A 19968-nucleotide genomic window follows, 5' to 3' on the forward strand; every position below is an offset into this window, starting at 1 on the left:
CATAACTTTGAAATTTTATTGAAGTAACGATGAATAAATTTTAGGTTAGATTCAGTTGAATGTTTCCTTGGATATTGGGCTGAGATTTTTATTGCATATATGATTAAAGCTGATTTTTAAATGCACTTATTAAGATCTTTTTTTTTAAAGCTAGAGATTGATCCAAATGATGGAAAAGTTTATTTAAGTCCATCTTCTAATCGTAAATGTTTAGGTTATAGATTGAATTTGGAGTTGATTTTCAGTGTTTGTTGAAAGTGCTTTAAATAGTGCATGTGCTGGATAACGTGCCCTTTGGTTGGAATGACCAGGGTTTGCATATCATCTGTGATACAAGCAATATATAATAAAGTCTTTTCAACGGAAGGTAATTTATCCAGTCTGATGTGGTGTGGCAGGATTCTCCCATTTGTGAAAGTCAGATTTTTCCACTCACTAAACATATGACCAGTCAGTGAACACTTAACTACCTTAGCATAACTCTAAATAACCAATTCATCCACCTTGATACCATCACGGGGTGCTTAAGGGTCAAATTTGTATAACTGTATATACTTTCAATAGGAACATGGAATGTACGGACACTTTGGACATCAGGACAACTAGAACTACTTTGCGAGGAAATGAAGAGATATTGGTGTGATATATTAGGAGTGGCAGAGATGTGATGGATATCATCAGGAGAGATAAATGGATGCAATGTCATATTGTCAGGACATGACACCAAGCACAAAGCAGGAGTTGGCTTCCTTCTTAACAAAAGAGCTAGAGAAGCACTATTAGGATACAAACTAGTCAATGAACAAATCATTGACTAGTAGCAAGATTTCAAGCAAAACCATTTAATATATCAATAGTCCAGATATATTACCCCCACATCTGACAGCGGGGTGCTTAAGGGTCAAAGCTGTATAACTGAGAGGAGACCTCCACATAGCCTTTAAAGGAATGCGGAGAACCGACCAGGGCTTCTGACCTAATGTCCAATCCTCACCTTCTCGTGGTGCACCCTGTTGGGTATCTACTTTGATACTGAACGAACGAGGATGGGCTGGCAATTTGGGATTTAGCCGACCAAATTGTATTCTTATTGGTTAAACCAAAATAAAAAATGATGGTAAAACATGACAAAATTTCATGCCGGCTGGGGCGTCGCCCGGTTAAACAAGGCCCCCGTTGTTTTCGCCAGGGAACCAGGGCGAACAGCGAAAAGTCAGCTACTGGAACAAATCTGAAAACAAACCCCAACTCAACATCACCAGAGTTAAAGATCGGTACTATCAACGTAAGAAGCCTGAATGGCAAAGAAATGGAGCTAGCTGAGGAATTAGATAAGTACCAGATTGACATAATAGGAGTGACTGAAACAAAAAAGACCAAAACTGGTGAGATCTTTCTGAGCAATAAATACAAAATGTTATATTCAGGCAATAACACTCAAGGAAAAGAAGGAGTAGCCATAGTATTCAACACAAAATACGAGGCTAATCTTCTTGAATGGCAGTCAGTCTCAAGTAGAGTAATGTGGGCAAATATGAGAATGGGGAACTGGACAATGAGACTTATTTGTGCCTATGGTCCCACAGAAGGTTCTACTAAGGTAGAAGTGGAGGAATTTTTTGAGGCTTTAGAAAAAGCAACTGACACAATGAAAAAGGAAAAGTTGGTCCTTGTTGGGGATCTAAATAGTAGAGTAGGAAATGATTGTGAGACATACAAAAATATTTTGGGAAAATTTGGAGAAAAGAGCAAAGCTAATAATAATGGCAAATATCTGTTGGATTTCTGCTCAGGACATGGACTGGTTATTACTAACACCATGTTCCAACATAAAAATGTGCACAAATTCACATGGAGAGAAGAGGCTAGGAATAAGAAAAGTCTCATTGACTATGTTATTGTTGATAGTGATGTTTTCTCCCTGGTGCAGGACACCAGAGTGTACAGAGGATTTGAAATTGGAAGTGATCACTATTTAGTCTTGAGCAGGATAAAATTGAATTTCATATTGAAAAGAATAACATGTAAGAAAGTTTTAAAGCGAATAAAAGTTGAGCAGCTATCAGATGTAAACTGTAGACTAAAATACACAAATATTATTGAAAAGAAAATGAAAGAGTTTGAGAACAGGAATCAAACCTTGGAGATTCATTGGCAAACTCTGAAGGAAACATTGATTGATTCTGCTAGAGAGGCATGTGGTGAGGTTGTGTGCAAAGATAAAAAAATCAGAACTCCCTGGTGGACACAGGAAGTTAAAGAGGCAGTGAAGGAAAAGAAGAAAGCATATCAAAAGTTCCTGGCAAATAAGTCAGCTTTTACTCTTACAGAATACAGAGACAAATGTAAGAAAGCTAAACAGTGTGTAAAACTAGCTAAACAAAAGTCATCGGAGGACTTTGGCAAGAATATAGAAAATAAATATCAAGAAGGTGGCAAAATATTCTGGAGGTTGTTGAAGAAGCTTAGGAATGGAGGAAAGAGTGCTGTAAAAGGAATTAGAGATGATAAAGGTAAAATGAAAACAGGAGAAAAAGATATCCTTGAAGTATGGAGTAATTACTTTGAAAAACTGCTAAATGAAACAAGCAGTGATGACGGCACAGTGATAAAAAACACTGACCAGGCATGCAGTCAGGAATACATATCCATACTTGAAGTAGAAAAAGCCATCAAAGGCTTGAAATGTGGAAAGGCAGCAGGAGTAGATGATATTCGACCAGAAATGCTGAAGTATGGCGGTATAAGAGTCTTACAGTGGCTGCACTGCATAGTTCAGAAAGCCTGGACAGAGGGACGAATTCCCGATGATTGGAGTAGAGCTCTCATAGTACCCATATATAAAAAGGGAAATAAAACTGAATGTGAGAATTACAGAGGTATTTCCCTACTGAGTGTTCCTGGCAAGATCTATGCAAGTATACTTGAGAAACGGTTGAGAAGAATTGTGGAAGAAAAGCTTGGTGAAGAACAAGCTGGATTCAGGGCAAATAGAGGCTGTCAGGATCAGATCTTCACTTTACGACAAATAGTCGAGAAAGCATGGGAATATAACAAAGATCTGTATTTAAGTTTTGTCGATTTGGAAAAGGCATATGACAAGGTGCCAAGAGAGAAGCTATTCAATACGCTGCAGTTATATGGTGTCAATGGAGCATTATATCAAGCAATATGTAGTCTTTATTTGATTTGTAAGTCAGCAGTTAGAATTGAAGGAAGTACAGGAAGATGATTTAATGTTAAATCTGGTGTGAGACAAGGATGTACATTATCCCCTCTATTATTCATTATCCATATGGATCACATTATGAAGGAAAGCGGTATTAAACCTGATATCAAAATTGGAGATGTTAATGTCAGCTCTTTGTTTTATGCGGATGATGTTATACTTCTAAATAAATCCGCTACAAGTCTGCAAGATTCTCTGACTAAATTGAATAGCTGTTGTAATAGATATGGTATGAAGGTCAGCAATAAAAAGACAAAGACAATGAAAATAGGCAGAATCATTGAAAATGTCAACTGTGTTGTGAATGGAGAACCTGTGGAACAAGTAAAACATTTCAGCTACTTAGGCACAATTTTTACTGAAGATGGTAAACTAAATATAGAAATAGACAACAGAATTAGCAAAGCTGGTATCGTGGGAAGTCAATTGAATAAATTCATATGGAATAAGAAAGAAATTAGTCGGAACACTAAATTAGCTGTATACAAGACTGTGTTCAAACCAATTTTAACTTATGGATCTGAGAGCTGGGTCAGAAGTAAAACACTTGACCAAAGACTACAGACCGCAGATATGAGAGTCCTGAGAAAGATTAGAGGCGTGAACAGATGGCATCAATGGCAATATCATATTAAAAATGAGGATATTAGGAAAGAACTTGACATTGTCAGCATCCAGGAATGCGTTAGCAGAGCTAATCTCAGATGGTATGGTCACTTAAATAGAATGGGAGAGGAAAGATTAGCAAAACAAGTGTTCTCTGCCAGGTTGGCAGGAAAACGACCCAGAGGAAGACCAAGATATAGGTGGATTGATACGGTACAAAGTGCCTTAGACGATAGAAATATGAGATCTGATAATGTTGGAGTCTTGACAAGTAACAGACTGATTTGGAGGAAAATTGTAGATAGGAAGTTAGTAATGATTTAATTTTTTCATGTAGTACTGTCATATCCTGTACACCCCTTGAGGGTACATGGCAGGAATTTGATGATGATGATGATGATGACATCTGACAGCACAGATGAGGATATTCACTTATTATACAAAGATCTGACAGAGACAATAGAAACAATACCAAAGCATCATCATCAAATTCCTGACATGTACCCTCAAGGGATGTACAGGATATGATAGTACTACATGAAAAATTTACATCATTACTAATTTCCTATGTACAATTTTCCTCCAAATCAGTCTGTTACTTGTCAAGACTCCAACATTAACAGATCTTATATTTCTATCGTCTAAGGCACTTTGTACTGTATCAATCCACCTATATCTCGGTTTTCCTCTGGGTCGTTTTGCTACCAACCTGGCAGAGAACACTTGTTTTGCTAATCTTTCCTCGCCCATTCTGTTTAAGTGACCATACCACCTGAGATTAGCTCTGCTAATGCATTCCTGGATGCTGACAATGTCAAGTTCTTTCCTAATATCCTCATTTTTAATATGATATTTCCATTGATGCCACCTGTTCATGCCTCTAATCTTTCTCAGGACTCTCATATATGCGGTCTCTAGTCTTTGGTCAAGTGTTTTACTTCTGACCCAGCTCTCAGATCCATAAGTTAAAACTGGTTTGAACACTGTCTTGTGTGCAGCTAATTTAGTGTTCTGACTAATTTCTCTCTTATTCCATATGAATTTATTCAGTTGACTGTCTACCATACCAGCTTTGTTGTTTCTGTTGTCTATTTCCATATTTAATTTGCCATCTTCAATAAAAATCGTGCCTAAGTAGCTCAAATGTTTTTCTTGTTCTACAGGTTCCCCATTCACAACACAGTTGACATTTTCAACAATTCTACTCATTTTCATTGTCTTTTTAATGCTGACCTTCATACCATATCTATTACAACAGCTATTCAGTTTAGTCAGGGAATCTTGCAAACTTGTAGCAGATTTATTAGGAGTATAGCATTGTCTGCATAAAGCAAAGAGCTGACATTAACATCTTCAATTCTGATATCATGTTTAATACCACTTTCCTTCATAATGTGATCCATATAGGTAATGAACAACAGAGGGGATGATGTACATCCTTGTCTCGCACCAGATTTAACATTAAACCATCTTCCTGTACTTCCTTCAATTCTAACTGCTGACTTACAACTCAAATAAAGACTAAGTATTGCTTGATATAATGCCCCATTCACACCATATAACTGTAGCGTATTGAATAGCTTCTCTCTTGGCACCTTGTCATATGCTTTTTCCAGATTGACAAAACTTAAATACAGATCTTTGTTATATTCCCATGCTTTCTCAACTATTTGTCGTAAAGTGAAGATCTGATCCTGACAGCCTCTATTTGTCCGGAATCTAGCTTGTTCTTCACCCAGCTTTTCTTCCACAATTCTTCTCAACCATTCCTCAAGTATACTTGCATAGATCTTGCCAGGAACACTCAGTAGGGAAATACCTCTGTAATTCTCTGTAAAATTAGTTTTATTTCCCTTTTTATATATGGGTACTATTAGAGCTCTACTCCAATCATTGAGAATTCGTCCTTCTGTGCAGGCTTTCTGAACTATGCAGTGCAGCCACTGTAAGACTTTTATACCACCATACTTCAGCATTTCTGGTCGAATATCATCTACTTCTTCTGCATTTCCACATTTCAAGCCTTTGATGGCTTTTTCTACTTCAAGTAGGGATATGTATTCCTGACTGCATGCCTGGTCAGTGTTTTTTATCACTGTGCCGTCATCACTGCTTGTTTCATTTAGCAGTTTTTCAAAGTAATTACTGCATACTTCAAGGATATCTTTTCTTCCATTTTCATGTCACCTTTATCATCTCTAACTCCTTTTACAGCACTCTTTCCTCCATTTCTAAGCTTCTTCAACAACTTCCAGAATATCTTACCACCTTCTTGATATTTATTTTCTGTGTTCTTGCCAAAGTCCTCCCATGACTTTTGTTTAGCTAGTTTTACACAGTGTTTCACTTTCTTACATTTGTCTCTGTATTCTCTAAGAGCACAAGCTGACTTATTTGGCAGGAACTTTTCATATGCTTTCTTCTTTTCCTTCACTGTCTCTTTAACTTCCTGTGTCTGGTTGGGAAAGCTTCATGGGAAAATATGGTTTTGGAGAAAAAAATGAACGAGGTGAAAAAATGTTAGCATTTGCTGTGGACCACGAGATTATGATCTGTAACACAAGATTCCAACAAAAGCGCTATAGAAAATGGATGTGGCGATCAAATGATGGGAAAACCAAGAACATGATTGATATGATTACGATTAAAAGAAGATGGATAAGATCAGTACAGCAGTGTCCAACTTTTCAAGGAGCGAATAGACTCAGATTATAGTTTAGTGATTGCAAACATCAAGTTGAAATTAAAAAGAAAAATATAAACCCCCATCATCAGAAACGAAGAGATACAGCAAGAATAAGTGAAGTAGAAATAGGAAAAAGGTACAGAACAGTGTTAGAAGAGAAATTTAAAAGTGTGGACAAAGAAAAAATACAAATCTAAGAGTGAAAGTAGTAATGAAGGCGATAGAAGATGCAGTTGAAGAAACAGTACCAGAAGAAGAGAAGATCAAGATGTGGATTAAACAAGAAATGCTGAAGTTAGTACAGGAGAAAAGAATGTTGAAGATAAGAAGGGATACGTCAGAACAAATAGAAAGTGTAAAGAGGTGAAAAAAGCAGTCAGAATGGATTAGATGAAATGGTTAGAAGTCCAGTGCAATAATATAGAACAGCACTATGGAGAGCATAAAACTAGGGAGGTATACAAAATGATGAGAACCATTAATAGAAGGTGGCAGCCAAAACTGACCACAATTAAAGATGAAAAAGGCAAAGTATTGATGAGTAAAGAAAAAAGTTGTACAGCGATGGACAAGATACTGTAGCGAGTTATATGAAGAAAAACTAGATTTAGACACTGTTGGGAAACTGACTTGAGAATCGAAGCAGATATCACCACCAGGTAATGAGTATGATATGGACATTTTAAGAGGAGAGGTAGAAAAAAGCAATAGAATGGTAAAACACAACAAGAGTCCTGGTAATGGCATGATCAGAAATCTGATTTTCTGATCGTGTCCTGAACACTTTATATAGAATTGACTGGAAAAGCACCAGTTGTTTACATCACCCCAAAACATGGTATGAATGCAAATTTAAGGAAGCCTGTGAGATTCTTATCAACCACCCCAATCTGAACAATAATGATGGTCTAAAAATCCCAAGCATATGGAAGGCTCATATTCTACCCACGGAACCTTTCTCTCTAAGAGTCAACTTTAAACAGGACTGTAGGTAATCCAGAATCCTAAATCTAAAATAACAATAAAGAAAGAGAACTCAATGAAAGCCAATTGCAATATGCTTGGTTTTCTTTTTAAACAGCCTTGGCACATTTCTTGAAGAACCAAGCTTAAATAAGGAGAGAATTTAAAGTGAAATAGAAAATGAATCTTTTTCATAAGTGAGAATTTTTTTTCAGTGATTCATATGCAGGGTGATTATAATTAAAGTTCACATTTCGAAAGGCTGTAACTGGGTAACTACTCAGTGGAACAATTTAATATTTAACATTATGATGTGTGCAGCAATGGAATTTTATTTTCTACAGAAACCAATAGTTCTAAAAGATGCCACTAGGATGATGCATGATACTGCAATACCATAGTCGGTATTCATCATAATTGTGAGTAGTCCAGGAGTGGAAACCTTTGGACCTTGTTTGAGACATCTCTGGGGCTTGTTTTGTCTGAAGCACCAACAATGTACAACAAGGCAACACTACTGGTGATGGGGGGGGGGGGGGGGGGGGCACAGGAAGGCTGTCTCAACCCCCACCCCACCCCACCCGGCTTCCTGGTAGAAGATCCCTGTGCTCTGCAGTCTGGTTTTGATCTTCCTAGGAAGATTTGGTCATCAATAAACAGGATCAGAACTATTCAGGGCAGATGTGGCTACCTTCTACATAAATGGGGGTTGTGATCACCCTTGTTGTGATTGTTCTCCCATGGCTCAGGCTATTACTCATATTGTGTATGACTGCCCAAGGTGCCAATTTCATGGTGGTGGCCTACCTACAGGACATCCACAAAGTGACGGATGAGGCCTTGAATTGGCTTTCCAGCCTGGCCTTGACCTGTAGTTGGTGTAGCAGTGGTTATGGAGGAAACAGAAGATCACGGTCCCGTCTCACCACGAAGACGTTATTCTTGTAGTCACTCTCATAGTCCTCGTCATGGTATCAACAGAACTCCTCCTCATGTTGATACCATACCATAGTCCTCGTCATGGTATCAACAGAACTCCTCCTCATGTTAGAAGATGATGATGTAATGTGAAATGGGGCCCCCCCCTCTAATGGATCAAGTTTTCTCACACAAGACACAACTACTCTCTAATTAAACCTAGGATACAGCTACATTTATGTTGTGAAGCGTTGTGAGAACATGCAGCCCTGTCATACTTGTTACAGTGGGACGATAATTGCCCCTGGCTTGATTATGACAAGTTACTTTTGCTTTATTTAAAGAAAAAAAAAAAAGGAAAGACTTAGAAAGCTGGTTGTGTCTTTTATGTAATGAACTTTTATATGTTAAGATTTTCATCATTTGTTGCTGGAAATTGTGATTGTACACTTACCAGTTTCATGTAGCCATAAGCATAAATAAATAAATAAACCATAGTGGGTAATTCAAAACATCGTAAAATGTAGATCACACTGTGCATTGTATGGTTACATAACAGCATGTTTGATATGTCTTTACTTTTGAGCTCATACATGAGAGGTTGGTTGATCAACCTATAGTACAATAGTACCTTGTATGGGTAGTGGGTTGGGAAAGGAGGTACTTGTTCACATATGATTTAAATGATTGTATATTGTATTCCTTGGGGAAGACTATTCCACAGTACAGCAGTTGCAGGGATGAAGGAGGAGGAAAAAAACTTGTTCTGTGGGTTTCAAGGTGCACTGTTAATGGATGCTGAGCAGCAACTGCACGTGTTCTGACGAGCTTAGTACTAAGTGGGGGAATTATTGATGCTTTTTTTTTTTTTCAGATGAATATTTTCCATGGAAATATTTGTAGAATACACATATTGCAGAGACCAATCATCTGTGCAAAAGTGGGAGGAGTGAGTTGATAAGAGATGGGTCATTAATAAGTCTAATTGCTCTCCTCTGTATTGAGTCAAGCATTTTGAGGGAGCTTTTGGTGGCCCCACCCCATATGTGAGAGCAATATTCAATAGCTGGACAGATTTGTGATTTGTATAGAAAACAGCTGTTCAGGGGTGAAGTAACATCTTGAATGAAAGAGAAATCCTAGTTTTTTAGAAGCTGAGGGTGCAGTGGTTGTGATGTGTTTATGACAGGAGAGGCTTGATGTCAGGGTAATTCCTAGAAGAGAAATCTCAGATTGTCTGGAAATTTGGGTGTTGTCAAAAATAATACTGGGAGAAAATGGTTTTTTTTTTATGGGAAATAAGACAGAACTGGGTTTAATTAGCATTGAAATTTATGAGGTTATCTGAACCCCCATTAGAGGATGGCTTGGTGATCAGAATTGAGGGCAGTGGTGGTTGATGTTCTGTAGGTTGAGATGAGTGGTGTATAGTAAGGTTTATCAAATGAAAGGGAGAAGTGCAATGTGCTGTCATCTGAAAAACTGTATTGGGTTGGAGGTCAGCTGAAGTAGGTCATTGATATATAGCAGGAAGAGGGTTGATGAGAGGACAGAACCTTGTGGAATCTCAGCATTAGTTGAATAGTGAGAGGATAAGGAACCATCCACCACCACACATAGTGCTTGTCTCCAGACAGAAAGCTGGCAATCCAACTATAGAATAGCAACTTGCTTAGTAAGCCCTCGTGCCAGACCCAGTCAGATGCCTTAGAGATATCAAGTGCAACCACTTGAGATTTTCCAAACTTCTCCATGACATTTATTCAGAATTGGGTTTCATATGCGAACAAATCTCCTTTTGAATGTCAGCAACAGAATCCATACTGGCAGTCATTTATTAGGTGGGTTCCTTCAAAGTAGTGTAGGAGTTGGGAATTGATGATTTTTTACATTACTTTAGACAGGACTGAGGTAAGCAAGATAGGACGGTAGTTGGACGGCAGTGACTTGTAACCCTTCTTGGGAATGGGTTGTGTGTAGGCCAATTTCCAGGTTGTAGGATAGATATCAATGGAATAAGAGAGTATATACAGGCGACATAGGATAGGAGCGAGTTCTGGTGCACAAACTTTCAGGACAATTGGATGAATGCCATCAGGATCATTAGACTTTTATGTGTTTAATTTGGACAGTATTTTTCTGATCTCTTTCTGGCTAAAGGATATAGTGAGCATTGTATGTTGGGCATCTGGAATGGTTGGGGAACATTTACCATTGTCAATTATGCATGCATTGGAAGCAAAGTGATTGGCCAGGAGATTGGCTTTTTCTGTGGGTGATGATGCAATAGATGATGATGCCTCCGTTGTTGGTAACATGCTAAAATTGCATGCTCAACCACAGAGTTTCACTCAAAATGTTGTGGATATGACATGTAACACTGATCTTGAGGTCCATTAAGTTGGCTATGTGTCTGCGATAGACAGTGTCTTTAAGATGTCTCCACAGCCAAAAGTCATAGGGGCTTTGATCTGGCAAGTGTGCTGGCTACGTTGTATGAAAACAGCAGTTGATGATTCTGACCTCAGTAAAATGTGTCTGAAGCAACTGTTTGACAGAGGTGGCAATGTGAGGAGGGGCACCATCCTGCATAAAAACTGTTGAAATGTTGGAATTACCTGATTGGCTAAGAGAGATGCATATTGCTGGCCATTAACAGTGCAGGAAATGAGACAGTGGGACCGAGCTCCTTAAAAAAGAATGGTCTGATAATGAATTCTGCTGTAAAGCCACACCAAACAGTGAACTTTCAATGAAGGAATCTGTCGCACGATGTGTAGGTTTGTTGTTGTTCATATTCATAGCACTCTCCAAATGGAAGTGACCTTCGTCAATCCAGAACATGTTTCATGGCCTGTCGTCATCCAGTTCAGTCTCAGCAAGAAACTGCAGGGCAAATGTTTCTTGTGCACCTTGATCGGAATTAAGTAATTGCTGAACATAGGAAATCTAGAAAGAATAACAGAATATAACCATGCTTAGGTTTGTTTAAAGACCGTGCAATATGCTGTGCTCTGCTGCTTCATATGACATTTGCCATCCTTTCTTCCTCTAATGCTGTACTTGTGTGATATGCATTTTTAATTAATCCATTCATTGTATTATTATAATGCACTGAACAGATAGTTATCTATGCAGTTTCTTTGAGAGAATTAGTTTTTCATTTTCTTGCTTAGGCATTGTACATTGAGTTGAATATTTAAAAGTACAAGTTCAGATAAGAAATACATAGTTTTAATTATAGTATTTTTAATTTAATTTCTTTTATAGTCCTCAGACTGTTGGTGTCATTGTACGACTAGAAAAAGAAAACTTCCAGATCTTGAATATGCATGGAAAGGTAAGACATTGCCAAAAGACAGAACTTTATAAATTGATAAGTTAATCCAATATATTGAGCAAAACTGATATAAAGTGATTGATCACTTGTAAAGTTTTTTTTTTAAATAATATTAAGATAATCTTATTCATTATGAATTCTAAGCAAGACATTTTACTTTTTAAAGAAAATTATAATTTTTGCACATGCTAGATGCTACTTGAAAATGCATAGAAGTAAAACAGAAATCAGAAATACAAACATCTATGCCACAGCTGATTCTAACCCATCATCAGATATTGTTAGGGCAGAATGCACTACCATTGTGTCAGACCATCCAGTCATATCATTTGTTGGCTAAGATAGTCTGTGTAAATTGCCACATGTTTTGCTTTTCATCTCTTTTCCATCTATTCATTTTTGCAATACGTACATTGTAGCAGTCTTTGTCTTTTTTCAAGATTTGAATAACAACCCATGCATGAGGATGTAAAAGCCTATTAAAACATTAATGCTGTGTAAGCAGGTGGTTTATAAGAAAGAAGAAATATGTTTCCTAACAACTTGGGGAAAACTTTTTTACACATTTTCATACTTTTAAGTATATGTGTGAGGGTGGGTGGCAGGATTGTGAGGCCAACCTTTCTTGATAATTCCCAGAAAGTCTGGAGTGACATAGATTTAACATTTAACTCCAAGAAACAAGCATAAAAGTATTACCATATTCAGCTGTGTACAGTACATACCTACAAGGAGGAGATCTGGAAAGTTCTGATAAACATGTACCATAGGAAATGATATTAAAGCAACAAGAAAGATCATGCTAGTAGCAGAGTTATGAAGGTTACTTATGTTCTTATATTTTTATATCCATTATGTTCTTTCTTGTGGTTATATCAGTTGATCTAATATCATTTTTGTTCTAGGTGTTTATCAGAACTTTCTAGACCTCCCCTCATATATATAAAAATGCATTTGTAATTTGAAAGGTGAATCCCAGAGATAAAATAATGAGGCCTGAAAACATCTAAAAACCTACACCATAAGCTTTCAAGTTTTGAAGTGATGCCATTTTAAGCATTGCCAGTGTATTATGAGGACAGTAAAGTCAATTTAGATCTGGTACTTGATTTATTATACCATTTTTTAGGATGACAGCTTAATAAAGTAGGAAATTATAAATTTTACATAAAAATTTCAAAATATCTTAATCAAAAAAATCAACATTTAGATATTAAAACATACTAACAAGGTGCATTTATCCCTTTCAAAGTTGTTCCTAATCTTCAGGTAGTTTTTGGACGATATTAGTGTCAATAACGGTAGTGGATATGTGATTTTGTTTTGTGAAGCTGTAGACTCAGCTCATTGATGCCTTGAGCCCCCGAATATTCATCTTCTCTGATGGATCTTAGCTGGAATACGAATTTCTAGCATTGAACAGATTCTGTGTGTGTGTGTGTGTGTGTGTGTGTGTGTGTGTGTGTGTGTGTGTGTGTGTGTGTGTGTGTGTGTGTGTGTGTGTGATGACACAGAATCTGTATTTCTAGCATTAACACAGAATCTGTGTCATGATAGGTGCATTCACTTTGACTGCCTCACAAGATATATCATAAGAAATATGCTTGTCCTAGTACTCCTGACAAAAATATCTTGCAAAAATTACATCATACATTAGAATCCTCAGTAACTACATTTGCATTAAATTTTCTCACCTGGTAAACCACCTCTAGTTTACCATATATTCACCAGGTGGCAATGTCTGTACCCAAGTAACATCTCTTAGCTTGTTAAAAATGGACATTTGTTTACTTCTGGTATATTTTAAATTTAATTTGGGCATTTTGCATCAAAATTTTATTTTGTGACTTACGTTATCAGTGTATACTACACACATTGTTTTGGAATTGTTGGGAAAAAAAAGTGCATTAAAAAAAATTTGGTGAAGACAGTAAATCATTTGGTAATGTTAAAGTCTTGTCTTTCACTGTAAATTGCAAATTTTGCAAAGTTGTATATGGCAGGTTTAATTACAAACAATGTACTTTACATTTTCTGAAGCATTTTGAACAGTTAAGGAGTAGAGGAAGAAATAGCAAGTATACCTACATATAGTTATATAAAGAAGAATTTCATAACACATTCTTTAAGAAACACCCAAAATGGATATGAAGTCCAAATGATGAAGCCATAAATGAAATAGACTATATCCTCTGCAACAGGAAATACATAATACATGACGTATCAGTCATAAATCAGTTCAGAACAGGAAGTGATCATAGACTAGTAAAAGCTAAAGTTATGATGCCCATCAAATCAGAATGCAAGAAATTAATAAATACAACCAAAAAACTTGACCCTAAGACAATAATTAAAAAACAAAAAAATATAGAAACACAATAAATAAAAAAATTTTTGAAGTGGATGTTGATAACTCAGAGGAGACCTCCACATAGCCTTTAAAGGAATGCAGAGAACCGACCAGGGCTTCTGACCTAATGTCCAATCCTCACCTTCTCATTGTGCACCCTGTTAGGTATCTACCTAGATACTGAACAAACAAAGATGGGCTGGTACTTTGAGATTTAGCCAACCAAATTGTATTATTATTGGCTTAAACCAAAATATAAAATGATGGTACAACATGACAGAATTTCATGCCACTGGCGCTTCACTCGGTTAAACAAGTCCCTCGTTGTTTTCGCCTGGGAACCAGGGTGAACCATCAAAAGTCAGCTACTGGAACAAATTCAAAAACACACCCCAACTCAACATCACCAGAGTTCAAGATTAGTACTAACAACATAAAAAGCCTGAATGGCAAAGAAATGGAGCTAGCTGGGGAATTGGATAAGTATCAGATCGACATAACAGCAGTGACTGAAACAAAAAAGACAAAAACTGGTGAGATCTTTTTGATCAATAAATGCAAAATGTTTTATTCAAGCAATGAAAATCAAGGAAAACAAAGAGTAGCCATAGTATTCAACACTAAATTGAAGGCTAATGTGATGTGGGCAAATATCAGAATGGGGAACTGGACAATGAGACTTATTTGTGCCTATGTTCCCAAAGAAGATTCTACTAAAGTAGAAGTAGAGGAATTTTTTGAGGCTTTAGAGAAAGCAACTGACACAATGATAAAGGAAAAGTTGGTCCTTGTTCGGGATCTAAATAGCAAAGTAGGAAATGATTGTCAAACATACTTTTAGGAAAATTTGGAGAAAAGAACAAAGATAATAATAATAATAGCAAATACCTGTTGGATTTCTGCTCAGGACATCGATTGGTTGTTACTAATACCATGTTCCAACATAAAAATGTGCACAAATTCACATGGAGAGAAGAGGCAAGGAATAAGAAAACTCTCATTGACTATGTTATTGTCGATAGTGATGTTTTTGCCCTGATGCAGAACACCAGAGTGTACAGTGGATTTGAAATTGGAAGTGATCACCATTTAGTCTTGAGCAGAAGAAAATTGAAATATTGAAAAAAAGAACATGTAAGAAAGTTTTAAAGCGAATAAAAGTTGAGCAGCTCTCAGATGAACTGTAGACTGAAATACAAAACATTATTCAAGAAAAAATGAAAGAGTTTAAGAACAGTAACCAAACCTTAGCGATTCAATCCCTGAAGAAAACGTTGATTGATTCATCCAGAGAGGTGAGGTTGTCTGCAAGGATAGAAAAATCAGAACCCCATGGTGGACACAGGAAGTTAAAGAGGCAGTGAAGGAAAAAAAGAAAGCATATCAAAAGTTCCTGGCAAATAAGTCAGCTTGTGCTCTTAGAGAAAACAGAGACAAATGTAAGAAAGCTAAACACTGTGTAAAACTAGCTAAACAAAAGTCATGGGAAGAACATAGAAAATAAATATCAAGAAAGTGGCAAAATATGCTGGAGGTTGTTGAAGAAATTCAGAAATGGAGGAAAGGGTGCTGTAAAAGAAGTTAGAGATGATAAAGGTGACATGAAAACTGGAGAAAACGATAGCCTTGAAGTATGCAGTAATTATTTTGAAAAAATTTTAATGAAATAATCATTTACAGCACAGTGGTAAAAAAACACTGACCAAGCATGCAGTTAAGAATACATATCCATACTTGAAGTAGGAAAAGCCATCAAAAGCCTGAAATGTGGCAAGGCAGCAGGAGTAGATGATATTCGATCAATGGCTGCACTCCATAGTTCAGAATGCCTGGACAGAGGGATGAATTCTGGATGACTGGAGTAGAGCTCTCATAGTACCCATATATAAAAAGGGAAATAAAACTGAATGTGAGAATTACAGAGAATTTCTCTGCTGAGTTTTTCTGATAAAATTTACACAAGTATACTTGAGAAACAGTCGAGAAGGATTGTGGAAGGGAAGCTTGGTAAAGAACATGCTGGATTCAGGACATACAGAGGCTGTCAGGATCAGATTTTCACTTTACAACGAATAGTTGAGAAATCATGGGAATATAACAATGATCTGTATTTAAGTTTTGTAGATCTGGAAAAGGAATATGACAAGGTGCAAAGAGAGAAGCTATTCAAAACGCTACAGCTATGTGGTGTGAATGAGGCATTATATCAAGCCATACATAGTCTTTATTTGAGTTGTAAGTCAGCAATTAGAATTGAAGGAAATACAGGAAGATGGTTTAATGTTAAATCTGGTGTCAGACAAGGATGTACATTATCCCCTCTGTTATTCATTATCTATATGGATCACATTATGAAGGAAAGTGGTATTAAACTTGATATCAAAATTGGAGATGTCAATGTCATCAGCTCTTTGCTTTATGCAGATGATGTTATACTTCTAAATAAATCCACTAGAAGTCTGCAAGATTCTCCAACTAAATTGAATAACTGTTGTAATAGTATTATTATTATCTGAGACCTCCAGGGAGTCAAGGACTCATCAAGGGAGGCTGTAAATTACCCAACCCAGCTATCTTCCTTTGAATTCATTTACACTAGATGCACTCACTACCTGTAACGGCAAATTATTCCACTCACTCACTGCTCTCCGGGAGAAAAATTTAGCTCTTAATCCTTTCTAGAACAACCTTAACTTCCATGGATGTCCCCATGTCCTCTCCCCGCTTTCCATATAACTAGAAATTTCATCATTTGAAATGCTATAACAGCCATTCTAAGGTTTATAGACCTCTATAAACTATAGAGAGTCTGTATCCACATACTCACAATCTGTCCTCATAATCTAAATCCCATAATTCAGATATAATCTTTGTAACTCTTCTTTGCACCCTTTCCTCAGTTTCTTTACCCCCTTGGAACCTGGAGACCAAATCTGCACACAGTAATCCAAGTGTGGTCTTATCAAAGTCTTATAAAGAGGCAAAATTACTTCCTTATCCTTACATGTCAAGGTTTGCTTCAACATAGCAATTATCCTCTGAGTTTTATTTGCAACTTTTGTTATGTGACCTCTGAACTTTAAATTCTTATCCACCAATACACCAAGATCCCTTGCCTCTTCAATTTCTTGTAGCATCACCCCGCTAATATAATATGCTGCTGGAACTCTAATCACACCAAAGTGCATAACTTTACACTTACTAACATTAAACTGACAGCCATTTTCTTTGCCCAGATTTCCAGTCTATTCAAATCATTTTGTAATTGCTGAATATCAGTAGCATCCCTGATTGCCCTGCCTATCTTTGCATCATCAGCAAACAATTGGAAATCTGATGATAGACCCTGCTTGATGTCATTTATGTATAGATTGAACAATAATGCCCTAAGGACTGAACCTTGAGGTACACCACTGGTTACTTTAAATCTGGCAGATTCACACCCACTGTATGCCACTTTTTGATATCTGTCTGTCAACCATCCCTTGATTTAAGTCAATAGATTATGTTCCAATCCTATATTCTCCAGTTTACACAACAATTTATCGTGTGGTATCCTAACAAATGCCTTAGAAAAATCCAACATTATCATAGCGTATCCATTCTCTTTATCCAACTCCGCCCTAACATCGTTATAAAATATGAGCAAATTGCTAAAACATGACTTTTCCTTAGTAAACCCATGCTGTTCCTTGCAGAGTATAGAATGCTTGTCTATCCATTTCTGTATGCAAGTTCTTACCAACTTCTCTAAAATCTTCACTACCACACCAGAGATACTAATAGGTCGGTAGTTCAAAACATCAGTTTTTGCACCACCCTTGTGCAATGGAACTATCATACATTCCTTCCATTCCTGGGTATCATTCCTGAGCCAAAACTTAAGTTATACAAATGTGTGAAAGACCTAACCAATTCAGCTGAACGTTCCTTTAAACTTTCTGTCCCTATTGACAAATTCTTATCTAGGTTATGTAAGAGCTCTTCAACCTCATTTTCATGAACCTCTAACTCTTCATCCAACGTAGCAGTAGCTCCATGCACCATACTACATACACCTGGTTGATATATTTTAGCAAAGTGAGCACTCATTAACTGAACAATCTCCTTAGCTTCCGACACTCGTGTACCATCTGCATTCAATAAAGTTATTCTTCCATATTCATTCTTTCTTTTGCTTGTGGCATAACGATAAAATTCTTTTGGATTGCCTTTAGCTTGCATGGCCAATTTCTTTTCATACTCCATTTTAGCTTTTCTCACAGTACTCATTACTTTTCTGTATCTGAGCTTTATATATTTCATAACTCCTCTCACTCTTATTCTCACGATATTCTTTCCACATCATCTTCTTCTTGTGGATTTCTAGCTTAATAAGGTTGCACATCCATTTCACTTCCAACCTATTTATTCTTCAAACACTAGGGATACATTCAGATACCATCTTATTCAAGCACTTTTTCAAAGATTCCCATGCATTGCTGACATTTTTTCCATTCAGTAACTGATACCATGGGACCAAAGATAGTATTTTTCTGAGTTGATCATAATTTCCAGCTTTGTAATTCAGCATGTAGCCTGATTTAATCAGAGCTTCAATACAAGTAGATACTTCCCAAGAAAGAACAACATGATCACTGTCACCAATTGGTGGTAAAATAGCCATATTCTTGACAGAGATCCCTTCTGATGCTATGAGCAAATCCAACACTCTTTGACCTTGAGTTCCTTCTTTCACATGCTGCTTGAGAAAGCTATCTCGAAATAATTCAATAAATTCGTGTTCTTTCTGATCATGAGATTTCTCTTCTAACCAAGCAATGTTTGGAAAATTAAAGTCGCCTATAATGATCATTCGCCTGGTACCCATAAGGGTAAATCGCTGATGCATTTTTTCGTCCCCTGCAACTGAGCTACCAGGTCTGTAGCAACACCCACCATATATTTCATTCTGTTAACCTCCACTTCACACAAATAGACTCAAACTCATCGCTACATGGGACAGTGTTAGCATCATTGTTTTCTTGTATATCATTAGTAGCACTCCTTCTCCTCTCCTATCTCTTCTGTCATTCCTAAAAATAGTATATCCATTACACTCGATCTCACTTACCATATATGATTCTGATAGCCAGGTTTCACTAATGCCAACAATCTTAGGCCGCATCGTATTCAATAAAGCAACAAACTCAGCCCCTTTGTTTCTAATGCTCCTGGCATTTGTGTATAGACATAATAAATTACAACCTAGCCTCTTCTTATAATTTGATATGCAGTGTATTTGGTCTTGTTCTAGAATTTTCTCTTTTCCCTCCCCAGACATACTTAAAAGGTCCGAACCCAAAGCATATTTTTCCACTCCTTTGCCACATTCATAACCATGTTCAGAGGCATTTATATCATTATCACGTTTGTATACCATAGCTGAACTTTTACACACATATTTCCCATTCCTCCCTTGATATGATATGATTGATATGGTATGAAGGTCAGCAATAACAAGACAAAGACAATGAAAATAGGTTGATGCATTGAAAATATCAACTGCAATTTGAATGGAGAACCTGTAGAACAAGTCCTCTTCTACAGGTTCTCCACATTTCGGCTACTTAGGCAAAATTTTTAGTGAAAATGGTAAATTAAATATGGAAATAGACAACAGAATCAACAAAAGCTGGTCTTGTAGGAAGTCAACTGAATAAATTTATATAGAGTAAGAGAGCAGTTAGTCAAAACATTAAATTAGCTGTATACAAAAGGGTGTACAAACCAATTTTAACTTATGGATCTGAGAGCTGGGTCAGAAATAAAACACTTGACCAAAGACTAGAGATTGCCAGATGCCATCAATGGCAATAATCATATTAAAAACGAGG

At 36.8% G+C, this 19968-nt stretch overlaps 1 protein-coding gene across 1 annotated transcript in view; it reads left to right on the plus strand.

Moving 5' to 3' along the window:
* Window positions 1-19968, plus strand: part of Spt5 (Transcription elongation factor subunit Spt5) — a 428434-nt gene that overhangs the window by 269023 nt on the left and 139443 nt on the right. The window contains 1 exon segment of the mRNA XM_090408290.1: window positions 11673-11742. Within this exon segment, the coding sequence (XP_090264416.1) occupies window positions 11673-11742 (70 nt within the window).

This window comes from Typopeltis vanoorti, chromosome 18 (assembly GCF_054136105.1).
Source record: "Typopeltis vanoorti isolate ZY-2024b chromosome 18, IOZ_Tvanoo_1.0, whole genome shotgun sequence".
NCBI classification, from domain to species: Eukaryota; Metazoa; Arthropoda; class Arachnida; order Uropygi; family Thelyphonidae; genus Typopeltis; species Typopeltis vanoorti.